Source organism: Calidris pugnax, unplaced genomic scaffold (assembly GCF_001431845.1).
Source record: "Calidris pugnax isolate Ruff unplaced genomic scaffold, ASM143184v1 scaffold20, whole genome shotgun sequence".
NCBI classification, from domain to species: Eukaryota; Metazoa; Chordata; class Aves; order Charadriiformes; family Scolopacidae; genus Calidris; species Calidris pugnax.
Window position 1 is genome coordinate 30,926,627 of NW_015094510.1, and position 19,176 is coordinate 30,945,802.

General features: G+C 42.6%; 1 protein-coding gene across 1 annotated transcript; it reads left to right on the forward strand.

Annotated features, from left to right (window-relative positions):
* Nucleotides 1-315: 315 nt before the first annotated feature.
* Nucleotides 316-7,888, forward strand: LOC106902366 (stromelysin-1-like). Its single transcript, XM_014965769.1, is given in 11 exon segments — nt 316-417; nt 1,211-1,452; nt 1,544-1,692; nt 2,709-2,834; nt 3,394-3,555; nt 3,690-3,846; nt 4,848-4,981; nt 5,463-5,509; nt 5,512-5,624; nt 6,625-6,726; nt 7,789-7,888. Coding segments are annotated over 11 exon segments (1,434 nt in total).
* Nucleotides 7,889-19,176: the final 11,288 nt, after the last annotated feature.

The following is a 19,176-nucleotide window of genomic DNA, read 5'->3' on the forward strand; positions in this document are numbered from 1 at the left end:
AAATAAAGCTACATTTTAATAACTAAAAGGTTGATGAGCTTATTAAAAAGAACTACAGGTCTATTATCTCCTCATTAATCATATTTCCCTGTTGCAAAACCTGCACAAGGGTGGAACCAAATGAAAGAAAGCCCTAAAACCATATTTTTTATGATAAAACCATCGTTTTGCATGTGCCTTGTTGCTAACTAGAAATTGTGACAATCAGTGAGTCAGGGATTGGAAAGCTTTATAACGCAAATGTACTATATAAAGGTGAAGCAAGTGTGTGGTAGACTACAAAGAACGCTTTTCTAAAGGCAAGTGAAAACAAGAATGGACAATGTCCCATTTCTCCTGTTATTATATGCAGCATTTTCTTGTGCTTTTCTGGCAGATACAAGACAGAATAAAGAAGGAGACATGCAGCTTATCCAGGTGAGGAAAGTAGACCTCTGGGGAGGAGATCTTTAGCAACTGTTGAGCATCTACTGCAGTCTCTGGAACTAGTATATAGCAGCTGAGGAGCTCATTCTGCAAATTCCAGTACAATGAATAACATGATTGAGCATTTCTCAAAATAGAGGGGGCTGCATTCTGTACCGTGATGACAAAGGCTGCTTTAACCTTGACTCATTCTTGTTTGGTTGGTTTTGTGGTTTTTTTCCGTAGGGAACAATTAAAGTTGATGATGCATCCACTTATGTGTTGATTCTACGAATAATTAAACACCTGAGTTTGATTTGTAGTTCAGATGGAAATGTGGATACTTATGGTATTACGAAACATAACTTTTCATAAAATAAGCCTATTGTTTTGTCTGAATTATTACTGTCAAAAAAGTGTGGGTAAATGGGATACTACTGCTGAAATTTTGTATTCGGTCATAAATTTCAAACAGCTTCTGCATTGCCCGCTCTAAAGGACTCTGTGTAACCATAGAGCACAGGGTAAGTGGAGGGTATGTTACCAGAAAATAAGCAATTTATTTGACAAATGCTTGTTTTGAATGTATTGTGAGTAAACTACAAAACATTTATAGTGATAATACAATCCAAAAAAATTTAGACAAAAATATTAATACAGGCTTTAACAAGCTCTATTACCCATAATCCCATGGAAAAGAAAGCAAAGTAGCAAAGGTAAATGTCTAAAGTGGTGTTAGCATAATTTTTATGTGCTTCAAAAGCAAACACCATTGACTGTCCTAAAATGCTTTGTTTTTCTGTAGAAGTACCTGGAAAATTACTATGGATTTAAGAAAGATGGAGAAGCTTTCATTTGGAAAAATAATAGTCCAATGACTCAAAAAATGAAAGAAATGCAGGAATTCTTTGGACTGGAGGTGACAGGGAAACTGGATTCTGGCACTATGGACCTAGCACAGAAACGTTGCTGGGGATTCCCTGATGTAGCAGGGTTCTCCACCTTCGCAGGAGAGCCAAAATGGGCAAAACAAGTTCTGACATACAGGTAATTATACTGGAATTCTTAATGTAAAGACAGTCTGTTACATGGTGTAAGTTGTAAGAACACAACTGGTTTTCTATCTTATATTTTAAAGGATATTAAACTACACACCAGACCTGCACCCGGCAGATGACAATGCAGTGATCAAGAAAGGGTTAAGTGTTTGGAGCAGTGTCACCCAACTGAAATTCATCAAGAAGGACAGAGGGGATGCAGACATAATGATCTCCTTTGCAACCAGAGGTGAAGCTCTACATAACCATTATGAGTTATTGCCGAGTTACTGCCTGTATGGAGCAGTCGATCTGAAATGCTCATGACTTCTTCTCATAGTTCATATGTGCAAAGTGGTGGGTTGAACAAACAGAAAAACACAGTTCCTGCTCAAGGTGCTATGGCTATAATTTTTTGAAGATCTTTCAGGGAGGATATAAAGGCAGATGAAGGGAAGGAGGAAGAACATAAATGTGACAAGCTGTCTGTAGTTCACTGTATCTGTACCTTGTATATGATGCCCAAAGTGTGCACAAACCACAAGAGGCTTAGGGCTTGTGGGACAGACCCAGACTCAGAGCGTTAGGGAGCGGGTAGCTCTAGTTGCACTCCTGGGATTAGTCATGTGCTTTGTGAGGGCTAAATAAGCTCTAGACAGACTCGAGGTTTATATTTTTGGCATTTCCCTCAGGGTAGACTTACCAGCAGCCTTCCTTCTTTCATTAACGGTCATGCACACATGCGCTATTCTAGGCGGATACTCTCTTCCCACCCAAACAAATCCACCCATCTGGGCTATGCACAATGTGCAGGCACCGTAGGTAACCTCCGTGTCCTTAAATCTTTTCTGGAGACTACACTCAAGGGCTTACAGTCTTTCCGGGATCTTGATTCTGCTGTCAACACTTAAATTACCAGTCAGGTTCAGGTAACCACCTAATGGCTGCTGACACAGAGTTTATGAAAATTTTACGTTATGAACAAAACAAGGAAATATATTCCAACCTAAACCATCTCCTCCTCTTCCCTTGCAACAACAGTATGTCAACGTCCACCCATTTCTTGAGGAAACCAAAATTAAACTCCTGATGCATCAGTTCAAATTTTACTAAGTTTTCCCTGTGAAAAGTAGAGCTTTTGGCAAATTCGTGTGGAAGGGGAACTTAAAAGTTTACAAAATCAGCTGAACAGAGAGTGTCCTGTGCATGGCTGAGATCTGTTACCTCCATAATCCCAGTCAGCTGTGTATGTGACTTGCTCCTCAGGTCACAACGCCTTCATCCCATTTGATGGTCCAGGAGGGTCAGTTGCTCATGCCTATGCATCTGGAAAGGACTTTGGTGGAGATGCTCACTTTGAGGAGATTGAAACTTGGACCAAAAGCACAGAAGGTAAGAAATTAAGTTCTCCAAGCCCTCCCTGAAGCAGGCTGTACATGAAATCAAGGGTGCAGTGTCTTGTCTCCTCTATTCCTTAAGAAGTGCTTAAAAATGGGTCTCATTTTAAGGACCATTGGGCAGCTGGTTTCCATAGCTATAAAATATCTCTGAGCCCTCTGGTTTAAAAAGTTAAGGCTCCAGCTGAACTTCTGCCATGGTCCGGGTTGAGATTTATATGTGAGGGAGCTGAGGGATCTGGCAGCCCCCTTCTCCCCACTCCTCCAATCTGCTTGTCTCTCCCCGCACAGTTATATCCCCTGCACTGGTCCAGGGTCCTTCTCCCACCCTCAGTTCTACAGGATTTACAGACCATTTCTTTGTATTCTGCTGCAATGATTTCATTGTTTTTCTTTCTGGCCAGAATTTCATTTCCAACTGAATTTCCCATAACAGCTTCACTTGCTTAGGCAAGCAGTTCTGAAAGCTTCTGACCTACCTTATGTCAATCATGTTTTCAGAGCAAATGAAAAGACACAGCTCTCCTATTACGTGTTTTGTTTGTTGTTTTCAGGTATGAACCTGTTTTATGTTGCTGCACATGAGTTTGGCCATTCACTGGGGCTTTTCCATTCCAAAGGCCCCAATGCTCTGATGAACCCAGTCTATTGGAAATTTGACCCTTCAGTATTCCCTCTTAATCAGGATAATATTAATGGCATTCAGTACCTCTACGGTAATTCACAACTATTAATCAACTCATGCTTATAATTTCAAAGGCTTTGGAGTACCTTTCAGTGACAAGTTTGTGTACTGGATATACTTGAATGAGTTCTCACTTTAATTTCTTCCATAAACTGCTTCTTCTAGGACAATCTTCTAACACCCACTATGACCAAAGGGAATCTACTGAGATAAAAGACCCAACTGAGTCAAAAGATCCTGCACTGCCAAACACCTGTGGTCCCGATTTAACTTTTGATGCTGTCACCACTTTCCGTGGAGAAATAATGTTCTTCAAAGACAAGTTATTTGGCTTTCTGAAAGTAAAAGGGCTGGGTATCATTTTTCAATTATTCCCCACAGCATAGAAAAGTAATCTTACCCGGAGTATCAGCCATTCTAGGCAGGGAGGCAAGACAGGGAATAGGGATAAGAGGTGGGAGGGAAACCCAAAGATAGTGGTGGAGAACTGAGAGATAGGTGTAAAGAGGAAGTTCACTTTGCTATGAATAAGATGGGGAAAGATGGCTCCTCTAAAAACATGGTCTGTTTTCACTTCACGATGTAAGCAAGTGTTTGGTATCTGGGAGACTTCAGCTTTGGCAAAAGGCACCTTGCCTTTAGAGAGCTGAGGGTTTACCAGTCCTGACAGAATAGCTGCTTGAAGAGCCCCTGCAGTCATTATTTAGTACAACAAAAAAAAGGAAGGATAATTGATTCAGTGCTAAACTCAGACAAACTGTCTCTCTCCAGGGCAGGACAGCCCAAAGACTTGAGGAGAAGGGGTACATGAGGGCTCATTCCCCTCCTTTTCATGTGTTAAGGCTGTGCTTCCCCTGCTTCAGACATCAACCCAACATCAACATTAAAGTGAGGTTTGACCTCAGAGTTTTGAATCCGCAAAGCCAGTAAAGTCTTATTTTGCGAAAGATCCTCACACACAAGGACCATTTCTCTAAGCTGGTGTTGGTAACCCCAGGGATGAGTTTCATTCCTAAAACCTTACCCCACACCAGCCATGTCACCCCGGTCTCTCTCTGTCTTTCTGCATGAGGGAAAATAATAACTGTTTTGACAAAACAGTTCATCTGACCTATTTTAGATGTCTGCATCAAGATGAAAGGAATCCCACCAATGAAATAATTTACTTTCTGTTGACATTACAGGGAGCTCAGGATGACACAGTCAGGGTACATGGCTGGGTTTAGTCAGATAAATCCTTCCCTGGTTGCCATGATGTGGTTTCGTGCATTAGTGTGTATGAATGTCTGATTTTATTTAAAACCTGTTCTATATTTATGTAAGGCATTTTTGGTGCAAGTATCCTGCAGTCAAAACAGCTGATTCTAATTTAGTAACTTCGTTCTGGCCATGGCTGCCACCTGGTGTTGATGCTGCATATGAAATTCCTGAAAAAGACAAAACCGTCATTTTTAAAGGTAAATTGTTGTCTCATTATTTTCCTATGTTGTCTTTCCAAGTCGCCTTGAGAGTTTAGTCCAGTAAGTCGGTGTATATCAATGACAGAGATTAAAAATAATATTACCCAAGATAAGGAAAATGTATCTTATTTTCTATGTCAATATAGAAAAGCTTCTCTGCCAAAATAAATGTCATTATCTATATTTTTTTCAGAAGATTACCTCTTGAATTTAAAAATTATCATACATGCTTCTTCCTAGCTTGTGGAAAACTAACATAAGTACGAAGGAAGACTGAAATTTATTTTGCGTAGAAAGTGGTATGAAGAACTATTCTTGCCTCTTTTTTTTTTTTTACTCTAAAACTAACAAGTACACTGTTTTTCAAGTAACTATTATTTTCTCTGTATTTTTCCATTAAAATACTAGCTTTCATGAAAAGGATTGTATCATTCCCACAAGATTCTGATAACGTGTTATCATCAACTTTTCTTGATAGGGAATGAATTCTGGGTTGTGAGAGGAGATACCATACTTCCTGGATACTTCCCCAGAAAATCTACACCCTGGGCTTTTCAAAGGATGTTACCAAAATAGGTGCTGTTTTTTATAATGCAAATGAGGGGAAAGCCTATTACTTCATAGTGGACAAATTTTGGAGGTAATATTTCCTGTGCTACTTTCCCAAATAGGAGCAAACATAATCACATGATCAATATCCTGTCATGATTTAGGATGCATTACTCACACAACTTCAGCAATGTCTTTCAGTGTCACAACTGGCTATGGAAAAATATTTGAGAGGGGAGAGAAAGGATGTTTTTAACTTTCCTTTTAGTTGATTTAATTATTTAACAGTTAGTGTCTTTCTTTATTTCTTTATTTATTTTCATTTAACTGTCTTGGGGGAAAAAGCCATCCTGTAGCTCCACAAATGAGCTCAGGAAATCCATCAGAACCTCACTATTTATATCAAAAATGTGTCTGTGGGGTAAGAACAAGTGTCCCACCCTTTTTCCAGTTACTGACAGATAGTTTCATAAAGTTGCTGATAAAGGCCATGTACTCCAAAGAAACATCTGATGCTGCTGCTCAGGTTTGTGTTACAGGATGTATATTTCTAAAAACTGAAGTGGTGCTCCTGTAACAGGAACAGCAGGGAACCTGAACTTTTGCAGATGAGTGACACAGTTTCTCTCTTTCCTGCCACCACAATTCCCAAGTCATTGTACATACAGAGGTTATCCTGGAATAATTTTTCAGCCGCATATTTGTAGTTTAAGCAGAAGATCAGACTTTCACATTTTAGGTCAAACTCCCATAGCTTGAAGGAGTTCAGCTGAGCAGTTTGATAATTAAATCTCTTACTGAGCAAAGGTATCAGAATGAAAATGGTTTCAGAAGGCTTCTTATTCCAGCACTGCCAGATAAACTGCACTTCACTAAAAATGTAACAGCCTGCTATAAATAACTAAAGTAAGATAACTCATAACTTGAAAAAAAAAGTCAAACCAACAGATTTTTCCTGATAAGCATGCTACCTGAATGATCCTGACAATCTTCAATGAACTCAGTTAACTGTTGGTAGGTACAAGGTAATGAGTTAGTCATGAGTTGCTTGGAATTTTCATTGACACCAGATTGCTTATCATTTCTCTGAGGTATGATAAAAGAAGTCAGTCTATGGACAGGAATCCCATGCTAGTAAGAGATGCATTTCCTGGAATTAATGGCAGGATCAACGCTGTTTTTCAACATAAAAGTGAGTAGCTGATCTTGATAAAATCCTATGAAATGCTCATGGTCATAGGGCTGAGAGTGCTTGGACAAAGAGAGGCACTTCTAAATGCTGCTCATAGTCCTCAGGATGACCAACAAGTCCATGAAATAGTCACATAACACTCCTGTGCTTTACTTTACCCCCTTGAAACATAGTGATGATATACCTTTGGTGACAGCTTCTCAGCTGGAAAGGCCAGCTCTAGGGGACAGAATGATATGTCTGTATTCATGATGATATGCACCTCATGCCATGAAGAGCACCACTCAAGACAGCACACTCAGCAACATAAGGTCTATCTGCTGTCAGCAAGGCTGTCACAGCCTGGTCCTCTGGCATAAATTGCACTGCTTTGACAACAATAATTGACACTAGCTTCTCCTGCATGAGGGACAATGTTGTTAGACAGGGAGATGCTGGAACAGGTCCACTCTGCCAAATGGCATGGCTTCCCAGTTGTCTTCTGGCTTCTCTGATCATCAAACCCCATGCATGTTAATTGCTTCCCGGCAAATCTACCGTCTTCCTCCAGAATGAGTCTTACATATGGTGCTGGGGGTCCTTAACTGCCGCACTGACTCCCAGAGGGTCGCGTGGACCGAGCGGCATCAGGCTGGATCTCTCCTTCCCTGCACAGTATCTGGTGGCACCCCAGCAAGCTCATACCTGCTCACACCCTGCCATGCTCTGTGCTGCACTCCAGGCTGTGCAATACCTACCCACGCGTGGCTGGAAATACACCCTCCTGGAGGGCTTCAACACAGCCATTGCATAGCAGCAGATATTTTAAACTGCAGAAACACACAAGAAAATTTTTTTGTAGGGTCACCCTATGGGATTCATTAAATATATTATGCAGTGTGTGCATGGCTGGTTTGCTATGGAAGGTGTCCCCATGCTGCTGTGCACCGTTTTGCAGAGGTTACACTTGGGAGCAGATTCTGTTGGCAGCGTACATGTATCTGAAGGTTTTTTTGATTTCTTTATGGATGTTGTTAAAGCATACTAATCTTTACACGTGTAATATCATAATTTGTCTGGGTTTTTTTCCTTATTATTTGCATGGAAGAAAGCAATTTGAGTTTGACCTTGGCAAGAAGAGAGTTACACGCCTCCTAAAGACAAATTTCTGGTTTCGGTGTTAAGAAAATGAAATCTGTAATGGTGTTGGAAAGAATGTAGTGTTATTGCACTAGAAACACTTTTTCTTTAGGAAATATATGGTATGTGTAAGTACTTCGGCATTAGTCAGCAAACCTCAGCCCCTGAACAATCTCTGTTTCTGCAAATAACAGAACGGCATTTAACATGCTGATGTGTATATATGTATGTAATTATCAGGATTGCTAGCTTACCAAAGAGCAATGTGGCTTTTACATTTGATACAAAATTGTGTCGTTTTATTTTTTCTGCCGTATTCTTCTGACTCTTCATGCTGTACATCACCCTACACAGAGTCCTACCAGCCAGGAGTCCATGAGGAAAAGCATTTCTGTTCCTAGAGCTAGGATTCACAGAATCACAGAATGATATGGGGTTGGAAAGCGACCTCTGGAAATCATCTAGTTCAACCCCCCCTGCGAAAGCAGGTACATTTAGATCAGATTGCACAAGAATGTGTCCATGTGGGTTTTGATTGTCTCCAGAGATGGAGATGCCAGCACCTCACTGGGCAGCCTGTTCCAGTGCTCTGCCACCCTCAAAGTGAAGAAGTTCCTCCTCATGTTTAGATAGAACTTCTTCTGTTCAAGTTTGTGCCTGTTACCTCTTGTCCTGTCACTGGACACCACTGAAAAAAGACTGACCCTATTCTTTTGACACCCACCCTTTAAGTACTTACAGGCATTGATCGGATCTTCCCTCAGCTGTCTCTTCTCCAGTCTAAAAACACGCAAGTCCCTCAGCCTCTCCTCATAAGGGAAATGCTCCATGTCCTTAATCATCTTTGTGGCCCTTTGCTGTACCCTCGCCAGCAGTTCCCTGTCTGTCTTGAACTGGGGAGCCCAGAACTGGACACAGAACTCCAGATGGGGCCTCACCAACATGGAGTAGAAGGGCAGGATAACCTCCCTTGATCTGCTGGCCACAGTCTTCTTGATGCACCCCAGGATGCCATTGGCCTTCTTGGCCACTAGGACACATTCCTTTCAATCAGTGTTAGATATTTCGAAGTTAAGCAAGCAGACTAATCAAAGCTCCTGGTTGGAATTAAGGAGAGACAGATGGGAGCTCAGGAATGCAATTCCTCCCAGCCTGAGGTGTGTGCCTGGGGATAGACTGAGTGGAGGGGCAGCTTGCTTGAGCGATTTATGTTAGACACCTAGTTATAGGAGGCTAAGCTCAAGTGGGATGAATCCTACCCTAAGATGTTTATTGATATATATATGATTAAAGGGGTAAAGTGAATAAAGTGGATGAAGTGGATGAAGGTGGCTGGTTGCATGTAAGCAGGCTTCAGGTCAGCATGCTTCTTTGGCCATGCCCTGCACCATTGGCCCCATGTTCTCAGTAAATCATACCTTATGTGTGGGTGAGCTCTTTCTGTGTTTGGATGAACTTCAAGTTGAACTGGCTGTTGAGTAGGTTAAGAGGTTTGAGCACAGGCAGCTGGAGCATGGCAGCAAGCTGCAGGGACTTGTATGTTAATGGGGATACAGGCGGTGTGGGGACAGCTACCGGGAGGACCGCACATTTGAGGGCATCCACACTGTATTTCCATGTCAGTGTTTCACCAGTGGATGGAAGTCCTCATCAGCCAGACAGAAGGAGTGGGATGGAGACATCAGTCCTTTTCATATTTGTCCAAGTGCCCCATGTTTTCTGTTTGTGATAATCTCTGTGGCCATGGCTCCTCATGGCTCTCTGGACCTGGGGGACATTCAATACTGGCCCTTAAGTATTCGGACAGACAGCTAGCAAAATCTAAGGTCATCAAGGAGGTTATTTTTTCTTTTATGCATGTAAAAAATTTCACACAGTACCCACCGTCCCCCCCTAATTAGACAACTTCCCTTAAAAAAAAAGAGAAAAAACAGATAAAAGATAATTCTTCTATTTGATTCATCTTCTCTATGAATCACAGAATGATTCAGGCTGAATGGACCATTCTAACCCCTCTGCTCAAGCAGGGCCACCTAGAGTGGGTTGCTGAGGTTCTACGTGGCTTTTGGAGATACGATGTTTGCACATATGCAAAGAGGGAAACTCCACCACCTCACCAGGCAACCTGTGGAGGTGTTCAATCACCCTCACAGAAAGAAGTATTTCCTGATGTTCAGAGGGAACCTCCTGTCTGTCAGTTTGCACCCATTGCCTCTGGACCTGTCAGGACAAGGCAATTGTATTGCGTTTATATATACAATTGTATTGTATGAATGCAATGAGATATTTCACCACACTTTATGCAATCTTTTTCTGATGCATTTTTAAAACCCTTAGTAGCAGGACTACTCAAATGGGGCTCTCCCGTGTGGATCTAGATGCTGATCAAATTTTAGCTGAATTCCATTAAGGTCCAGAACGTATTTTGGCACTTTCAGTCTTGCAAGACAAATACTGCTGCCACACCTTGCTGTGGACATGGAAACAAGACTTTGCTGACCAAGCAGAACTCGAGTCAAAATGATCAGTTTTAATTACAGCACCTCCAGAAGAGCAAATGATTAGCTCTAAATGGCATCTGATACTGCCAAGGTCAGGGAAGAAGGTCCAATTAGTAGGAAATATTTCAGTGCTGTTTATTTGCTCCTTACTATTCACCTCATGCTGATCTTGTTTTCTAATTCTGGTTGTCCTTCACATTTCTGGTATGGCTTTTTGAGTGGTCTCACAACTGCAAGACTTAACCAGTCCATGGCCTCAGCTATAACAGTAAAATTCAAAAAGACGTATGAACAGTTTGCCTCACACTTTATAGATTTTTAGTTCCTTAAGGAAGTTTCTAATCCGTCCTGGGTTTGAGTGGTTTTCTTCAGTTGTTCCAACTGCTGATCCCCCTCTACAGTATCTGTGCTCACCATAGCACTGCCATCATGGCTAACTGCAATATACCATATTATTCTAAATGGGATGATTTCTTCTGGTTCTCATCTTTCCAACTTTTTTGGAAACACTCTTTTTCACATGGAATTATAATTCTCAGAGCAAAGCTGGTTTATCCTAGACCTTTCATGATTGTTTAGTAGTTTCCTGGCTCCCAAATACTTATCTGACTAGGTCTTCCTTGTTTCTGATGATTTCTGATTAGTCAGCATCTCTTTCCTTACTTATTTCACTCACTGTGCACACAGATGATCATACTAATTGTTGAATATAAAGTGTTGGCTCTGTAGCAGAAGTAGAGCTTAAATGACTCTAGTACTATCTGTCTTAATATAATTTAGCTGGTTTAGTGTTGGATGTTGGTGGATTTTTTTGCTTACAGAATCACAGAATCACAGAATTGTAGTGGTTGGAAGGGACCTCAGAGATCATTGAGTCCAACCACAAAAAAAAACCAAAAAAACCAAAAAAAACCAGCACCCACCACCTAAACACACAACAACAACCTCCAAACCAAAAAACCATCACCCACCCACACAGCACCCCACCACAAACCAGTAATCTTGGGCACTAGAGCATGCCCTGAAGAACCATGTCTACACGTTTCTTAAATACCTCCAGGGATGGTGACTCCACCACCTCCCTGGGCAGCCCATTCCAATGCTGGATAACCCTTTCAGTAAAGAAATGTTTCCTAATATCCAACCTGAACTTCCCCTGGCGCAACTTGAAGCCATTACCCCTTGTCCTATCATCTGTAACTTGGAAGAAGAGACCAACCCCCGTCTCTCTACAGCCTCCTTTCAGGTACTTGTACAGAGCGATAAGGTCTCCCCTCAGTCTCCTCTTCCCCAGACTGAACAACCCCAGTTCCCTCAGCCTCTCCTCGTAAGACTTGTGCTCCAGACCCCTCACCAGCTTCATTGCCCTTCTCTGGACCCGCTCCAGCACCTCAATGTCCCTCTTGTGGTAGGGGGCCCAAAACTGGACACAGTACTCAAGGTGGGGCCTCACCAGTGCCGAGTACCAATTTTTATTTTGAAAATCTCTAGTACTGCTGACAGGTCAGCCTCATCATTTGGGTGAAAGCAAGCTTTTGAACTGCAGGTCACTGACCTGTATTCAATATCTTGTGCTGTTCTAAGACACAGTTTGAGACCTGGACCTGAGTTGATATATTCATTATCTGTGGTACACTCAGTCCAAGCGTTTCAGTTATGGTTTTCTCAGTCTTCTAAACACGTCAGATTTTTCCATGCTATAGTAAATTTCTAGCCTGTTAGCATGAACAATTGAGTGAAGACAAGTGTTTTTTTCCCAAGGAACAGGCTTATCATGTGGTTCATTTTCCTCTAGAATTCAGATCACAAAAGTTACTTTTTCTTCTGTGATTTGTTTGTAATAGTCTCATTTCTTGTGGTTTTCACCATCTTGTCTTGGAGAACATTTTGCCTATACCTGAATTTATCTATTTGCCTTTTTTTTTGCCAAGGACTCCATGGTGTGTCAATCAGACATAATCCAGGAGGTCCAACATGGAAGGCCCAACACTATCTACCCCAGAAAAAAAAAAAATAGTTTGCTTTGGATGTTCTTTTTTTTACCATTTATTGGTTTTCTTGCATTCACCCTGCCTGGAATGGACAAATGTTCTTTGATACTGCTCTTGACATGGTTATCTATGTATTATCACATCAGGTAGGGCTGTTTTACTGAACTGAAAAGCTATTGTGTAATGTTTGCACACCCTGAACTAAAAGACTCCAGAGAGTTTATCACCCAAGTAAAACTAGCAAATGTAACTGATACGCCCTGGCAGAAAAGAATAAAACTGAGTCCATTTAACTACTGTTTGCAAGAAGTTGCTGCTAGTGAAATATTGGCTTGGATTTAAGGAAATGGGGAGGAGGAGAACCCTTTCTGGGTGTCAGAAGCAGTAAGCGTATAGGTTCAGGAGTGCTGAAGGCAACTCAGAAATGCAAAGATGCATCTCTCAGCTGCCATTAATGTTGCAGAGAAAATAATTAAAAGCTACCAAGGTGCAGACTTTGTTTCCAGATGATTCCCTGGCAGCCTCTGAACTTCCAGCTGGCTGGTCTCCAGTCAGCCTGTTCACGTTTGCTCCCTGCCAGCAAGGTAACAGCCCTTGCAGATTCATAAGCTGTCTCATGGGATGTTTTGGCACTGGTGCCATGCATCCAACTGGGGATCTGTGAGCCTGTAACGATTTCAGTATATCCCAAATGGCCCAGAGCCCCCGGGCATATGCAGATCTGTTTTCTAGATCAGTATAGAGAACTTCATCTCTTCTTGCTGCTTCTTTCAGGGACAGTTTTACATCTGCACGGCTTGCATGGTAGCCTCCAAGTTTAGAGACAAAGGACTTTGAGTTGCTAAGGTTGGCTCTGCAAGGCATCCCAGGGCCTGTCTGCCATCAGGGAAGTCATGCCCAGGACACAACAGAACAGGTTCTTATCCCAGACAACAGTTCAGTCGCAGGATTGAAGAATGTGATTCGATTTCCCCATGTGTTCAGGAAACAGGTGCTTGGTGCTCCTGTGCCATGGAAAGTGGCACTCCTTCCCTTCTCCTTTTACTGAAATCATTGATGATGCCATGTCTGAGACTGTGCAAGTCACCGAGGTGTAGCTCAGGCACTGCCCCAGTCTGTGACTTGTCACGTTGAATTGGTCTTCTACAACAAAATAATTAGGGCTGATTCACCACCTGATATCCTGAGCCCTATCATGGTGGCCATTGTGTTCCTAACACTGCCCAGCACAGCACCCTGGTTCATAACCAGAGTGCCTGATCATTCTCGTGTAGCAGAATCAACAGCATTTCTATACAGGAAGTGTTTAACATTAGGTGACGTTAAAGCCACAAGCTTGTGCAAACTTTATGACATCTGACTTGGAGGGCTGCCTTTGGCTTTTTCATCTTGCCATTACAATGTACTTGGCTCATTAAGAGAAAGTTCCTAATGAATTCTCTAACTTTATGTGAATATCTGGCAACCAGTTGAATATTGCTGCATGGTGACATGATTTATGTCTTTGACACGTCAGTCTTCGCATGAAAAGTGACATCCTCCAAAGAATCACAGAATCACGGAATTGTCAGACTTGGAAGGGACCTCTAGAAAGCATCTGGTCCAACTCCCCTGCTAAAGCAGGATTTCCCAGAACACATTACTCAGGACTGCATCCAGGTGGGTCTTGAAGGTCTCCACAGAAAGGGACTCCACGACCTCCCTGGGCAGCCTGTTCCAGGGCTCCGTCACCCTCACCGTAAAGAAGTTTTTTCTCATATTTGAATGGAACTTCCTATGTTCCAGATTGAGCCCGTTGCCCCTTGTCTTATCACTGGAAATCACTGAAAAGAGTCTGGCTCCAACATCCTTCAATTCACCCTTTAGATACTTGCAAACATAAATAAGGTCTCCCCTCAGTCTTCACTTGTCCAGGCTAAAGAGTCACAGCTCCTTGAGCCTTTCCTCATAAGGGAGGTGCTCCAATCCCTTAATCATCTTTGTTGCCCTACACTGGACTCTCTCCAGTAGTTCTCTGTCCCTCTTGAACTGGGGGGCCCAGAACTGGATGCAGTATTCCAGTTGTGGCCTCACCAGTGTAGAGTAGAGAGGGAGAATGACCTCCCTTGACCTACTGGCCACACTCTTCCCAGAAGATCCATCCCTAACCTGTATTGGTGCCTGGGGTTCTTCCTCCCCAGGTGCAGGACCCTACATTTGTCCTTGTTGAACCTCATTTGGTTCTTCTCTGCCCAGCTCTCCAGCCTGTCCAGGTCACGCTGGATGGCAGCACAGCCCTCTGGAGTGTCGGCCACCCCTCCCAATTTGGTATCATCAGCAAACTTGCTGAGGATACACTCTGTCCCCTCATCCAGGTCATTTATGAATATGTCGAACAGGACTGGGCCGAGTATTGACCCCTGGGGGACACCACTGGTCACAGGCCTCCAACTTGAGCCTGCTCCATTAATTAGAACCCTCTGAGTCCTGTCACACAACCGGGACTCAATCCACCTCACTGCCCCCTCATCTATCCCCCCATTTTTCCGCTCAAGAAAAATAGCTTGTTTCAGGATAAGATTCTAGGGTTGCAGAAAGATTTTTATTTTGCTGTTTCTAGGCATATTGGAAACACGTGAAGAGATTAAGGTATGCATAAGAGCACAGAAGAGATGTAGAAATATCTCCTGCAAGAATGTAGACTGTACTGTACTTTGTAGTGCCACCTGCTACTGAGAAAGTAATTGCAAACATCATTGTGACACATTATAAAAGTAAACAATTCTTAGAATTATGAAGTACCCATTTTAAATTTTGTAATATTAAAATTACGGAACTACCAGTCAAAGTTCCCTTTTCTACACTAATTCTGTAGTGAGAGATTTTGATTTAGGGAAACACCACTATGATTCACGCTGTGAATTTATTTTTTCATTACTTAGTCAGGAGTGTGGGTGGGAGTTTCTCCTTAGGGAAAGAAAGATGAAAGCCATTAGAACATTTTAAAATATTATCAGATATAACTAGGGGAAATAACTAAGTGAAATAGCACAAAGAGTCAAATGCAAGCCCTAGGTCAGTGAGGTACAAAGTAAATGGAAATCACTGAGACAGAAAATTGTTCAAAGCTGGGAAACGCTTCTGGGGAAATACATCTCCTCTTATGCTTCTGCCTAAATGTCCTTTTCAGTTGATGTTGGAAAGAGGAAACGTACTGGATAGACCTCTGGCAGTGCTTATATTCCTATGCAGACTTAACGAACGAGAAACGGTCAGTAGCGTACCTAGAAAAGGGACACTTCTAAGTCTCTTGCCTCAACACAAACAACAAGGGCAACGTTTTGCTGAGGAATCGTGCAAATAAAGCAGGCTTATTGCCAATACAGGGGGACATGAGCCTGTGCTGCCTGGGAATACAATAGAAAAACCCTTGAAAACGCTGGCCCTCTCTTAGCAACAGTGTCAACCCCCTCTTCCATAGGCACCCAGTTTGGGTTTAACAGTGACTTAGCAGATGGGTCCCAGACCTGGTGGGGTGATTTGGGGCAACCTGAGTGAGGTACTGGTGCTTGTGACCCATGCAAGAGCTGCCTCTGAAGAACAGCTAGTGGTAGGTAAGGGCAAAGTTTAACTCTCTCCATTGGTTATATGGAGATTTTAGGCAAACGTAAGGCAGGGCCAACGTGCTAGGAGTTGTCCACATCTGGTACCCTGACAGAGGTGAAGGTGCTGCTGGTCCATGCCCTCAGCTCCAGCGAGCAGTGAGGCTGAGCATGTATTTCCAGCAGGTACACGCACACACACATGCACACAGGTGCACATAAGCCCCGCCCCCCACCAAAGACACTACAGAGATACACTAGCAGCTGGGCCCAGAGACTCTTTCCATCCAGCAGCTGCCCTGGGACGTGCTGGTGTCTCCTGCTGCCTCATGCACACACACACAAACTGGTCTCTCTGCCAACCCCAGATCCCAGTTGGGATCCAGTTGGGGGCCAGTTGGGGCCCAGTTGCTGACTTGGGTCCCAAGTCCTTCAAGTAGCCAGCCCACAGAACCCTGGTCTCTCCAGTATCCAGCCCTGGCTTATGGCCACTTTGTCACCCAGCTCCCAAACTTTTACCCTACTCTTTGGCTCATCCAGCTGGATTGTCATTAGTGCTCGCACACACACATAGATACCCGATTGTCACGCATGCGCCCCAGTCTCTCCAGTCACAGCACCACAGGCACAGGGGCCTCTGGCCCCTGTCCCACCCTGGGGGCTGTCACTGACACCCACCCACACACTGCTGCCCCTGGGAGACAGAGACCCTCACCCGGGAAAATGGCTAGAAATGGGGTTTTGTGATAGACCAGGACAGACTTGTTCGGTGCACGTGCAACAAAATGGTCCCACAAGAAAAGTGAGGGACTGTGTAGACACTGGTTGGCACTCAGTAAAAATTCTCAGGTATTTTGAGTGGTCTTAGTCTCATTTATGTCTCCTCCTGGTGGATTTTGACTTTTTTGTCTGAAGACAAGTTCTTGAAAAGCAGAGGGTGGCAATGTGCTAACTGCTACACCGTGGGAAGAGCAGATGACTGAAATCTTTCCTTCCCTCATTCAAGGGAGATGTGCTGAAGGACACGCAGTAGGAAGCCAATGCAGACAGTGAAACAAGACATGACTTTGTAGCCCAACACTGTGGAAATTCCCAAGACAGAGGGAAGCCACTGCTTCTGCTTCCTCTTCCTGATTCTGTTTAAGGTTTTTCACTTGATGACTCTTCAACTACATAAACAGCTCCCACAGCTAGTGCTGGAGTCCAGGGCTTGCTAGTCCTGCCACTGCTGCTTTGAAAAGTAATTTATATAAAGTTTCCTGGAAAACAACCAGATGTCCCCACTCACCCTCTGCTTAACTCAGTATCCTCTTGGCCACATTAAAATTTGGCCGTAGACCCTTTGCAGAAATGTGCAAGGCAGCAGAACCTCTCTGTGCAAGCTGCAACACATGATTTCCTGATGTTCCTGTCTCAGCCATCAGACACATCTGATTAATCTGCATCTCTTCTTTGCCTGTATGTGTTTAAACATGCCTATGATGCCTTTGGAAAACAAAATTAAAAAAAAAAAAAAAAAAAAAAGGAAAAAAAACAAAAGTAAAACATCGCTGCTCCTACACACTGACTTCAGTGAGCTTTTTGTGAGTGTAACAGGAGACCCATAATGCCGTTTGAAAAAAAAAAAAAAAAAAAAAAAAAAAAAAAAAAGGAGAAGAAATAAGGAGTTAACTGCTCCTTAGGAAAAAACCAACAACAACCAAACAAAAACACCAAGAAGAAAGAACCAACTGTATTGAGGTATTGAATCAGGAATTATATAAACCAACTTATAGAAACACGTGAAGGAGAAATATTTACACGGAAATAACGCTAGTTTAGAAACAGAGTTAGAGAAGTTAAGCAGCATTTCACAAATCCCAGGATCGCGTCAGTTGCATCAAAGACTTTGGAGAAGTATCAAACACACACAATTCTTTTTGTTCATGCTTGAAAATCAAGATGGATTAAGAATAATCAACAGTTAAGTTTCTTTGAACTATGAACCATGAAGCTGAATCTCTTTACCCATTGAAGAATTATTGTCCTAGCCATTATTTCAAATATCAGCAGTGGTATAAAGTTATAAAGTCATTTGCTCTTCTCAGGAATCATGTATGCTCTGCTGAACCTAGGTATAATTAGGGGGTGTTACACTACAGTGAGTGTAGAATCACATGCTAAGTACATTCTTTTTCCCTGGTATTTGGGAAACTAAAAGTTAAGTACTTCCCAGCACAATTAAAATTTTCATCCTGTATTGAGCTCCTTCATAGCAAAACTTGCTCAAATATGAGAAAAAAATTACAATGGTACATATTTGTATTTCTCCCAGTCACACTAACATTTACTGTTTCCCTTTTAAGGTTTCCAAAGATGATCTTTGTCTCCAAGAAGGACAGCAACACCAAAACTGTTCTGAAAGATGTCCACCCTGTACTTGACAGCTTCCAGAGTCAGCAGACATGCAACTACTTCAGGCTATCTCTCTGGTGCTTGGCTGTCCTTGCGGTTAGAAATGTTTTCCTCAATTTATGAGTCTACACTGTAGGTTCGCACATGTGTCCTGGGTATTTAAACTCCTCTTATCACTGATAGAGACCCAGCCAATACAGTCAATGAAGTCTGGAGAGCAATCACTCTCATCTTAAAATCCATGTCATATGGTCAGTTGAATCACTCTCTAGAATCCATTGTCCAAAATGGGAGCTTAGACACCTAAATAACTTATGGATATCTACATGATGAAACACTTAAAGCTAATTCCACTTCTTTACTCATTTGCCTGTACTTGAGACATCCACCTGGGGCTGACTGCCATGACACAGGAGCTGTGGAGACCTATATCTTCCCAGGGCAGCTGGAGATGACGTGGGATTCCCCAGAGTATCTCAAATAGCACTAATGGTCAGGTAGCTGAATCTCAGGTCTCATGTCTAAAGTTAATTCCTGTTGTTCAAGACTGTTCTAGAGTCTTAGAGAACAGTCACTGCTTGCCTTTTAGGGAAAATGTTTCATATATTTAACAGTATTTATCATGGCTCCCCTCACTCTTCCTTCCATGGAACAGTGAACATGGAGTCACAAAATGGTTACTTTAATTTTCCTTTTTCAGATTCACAAAAATTCCTGTTGGGCTTCTTGGAATCTTTCTGACCAGAGCTCACCACTCTGCTTGGATGCAAACATGCTATTGCAGCTGAGATCTGTGCTGGCAAGAGCATAGACTTTATTTACTTACCAAACATATGGGAACCCAGTTTGTACATTCCAGTAACAT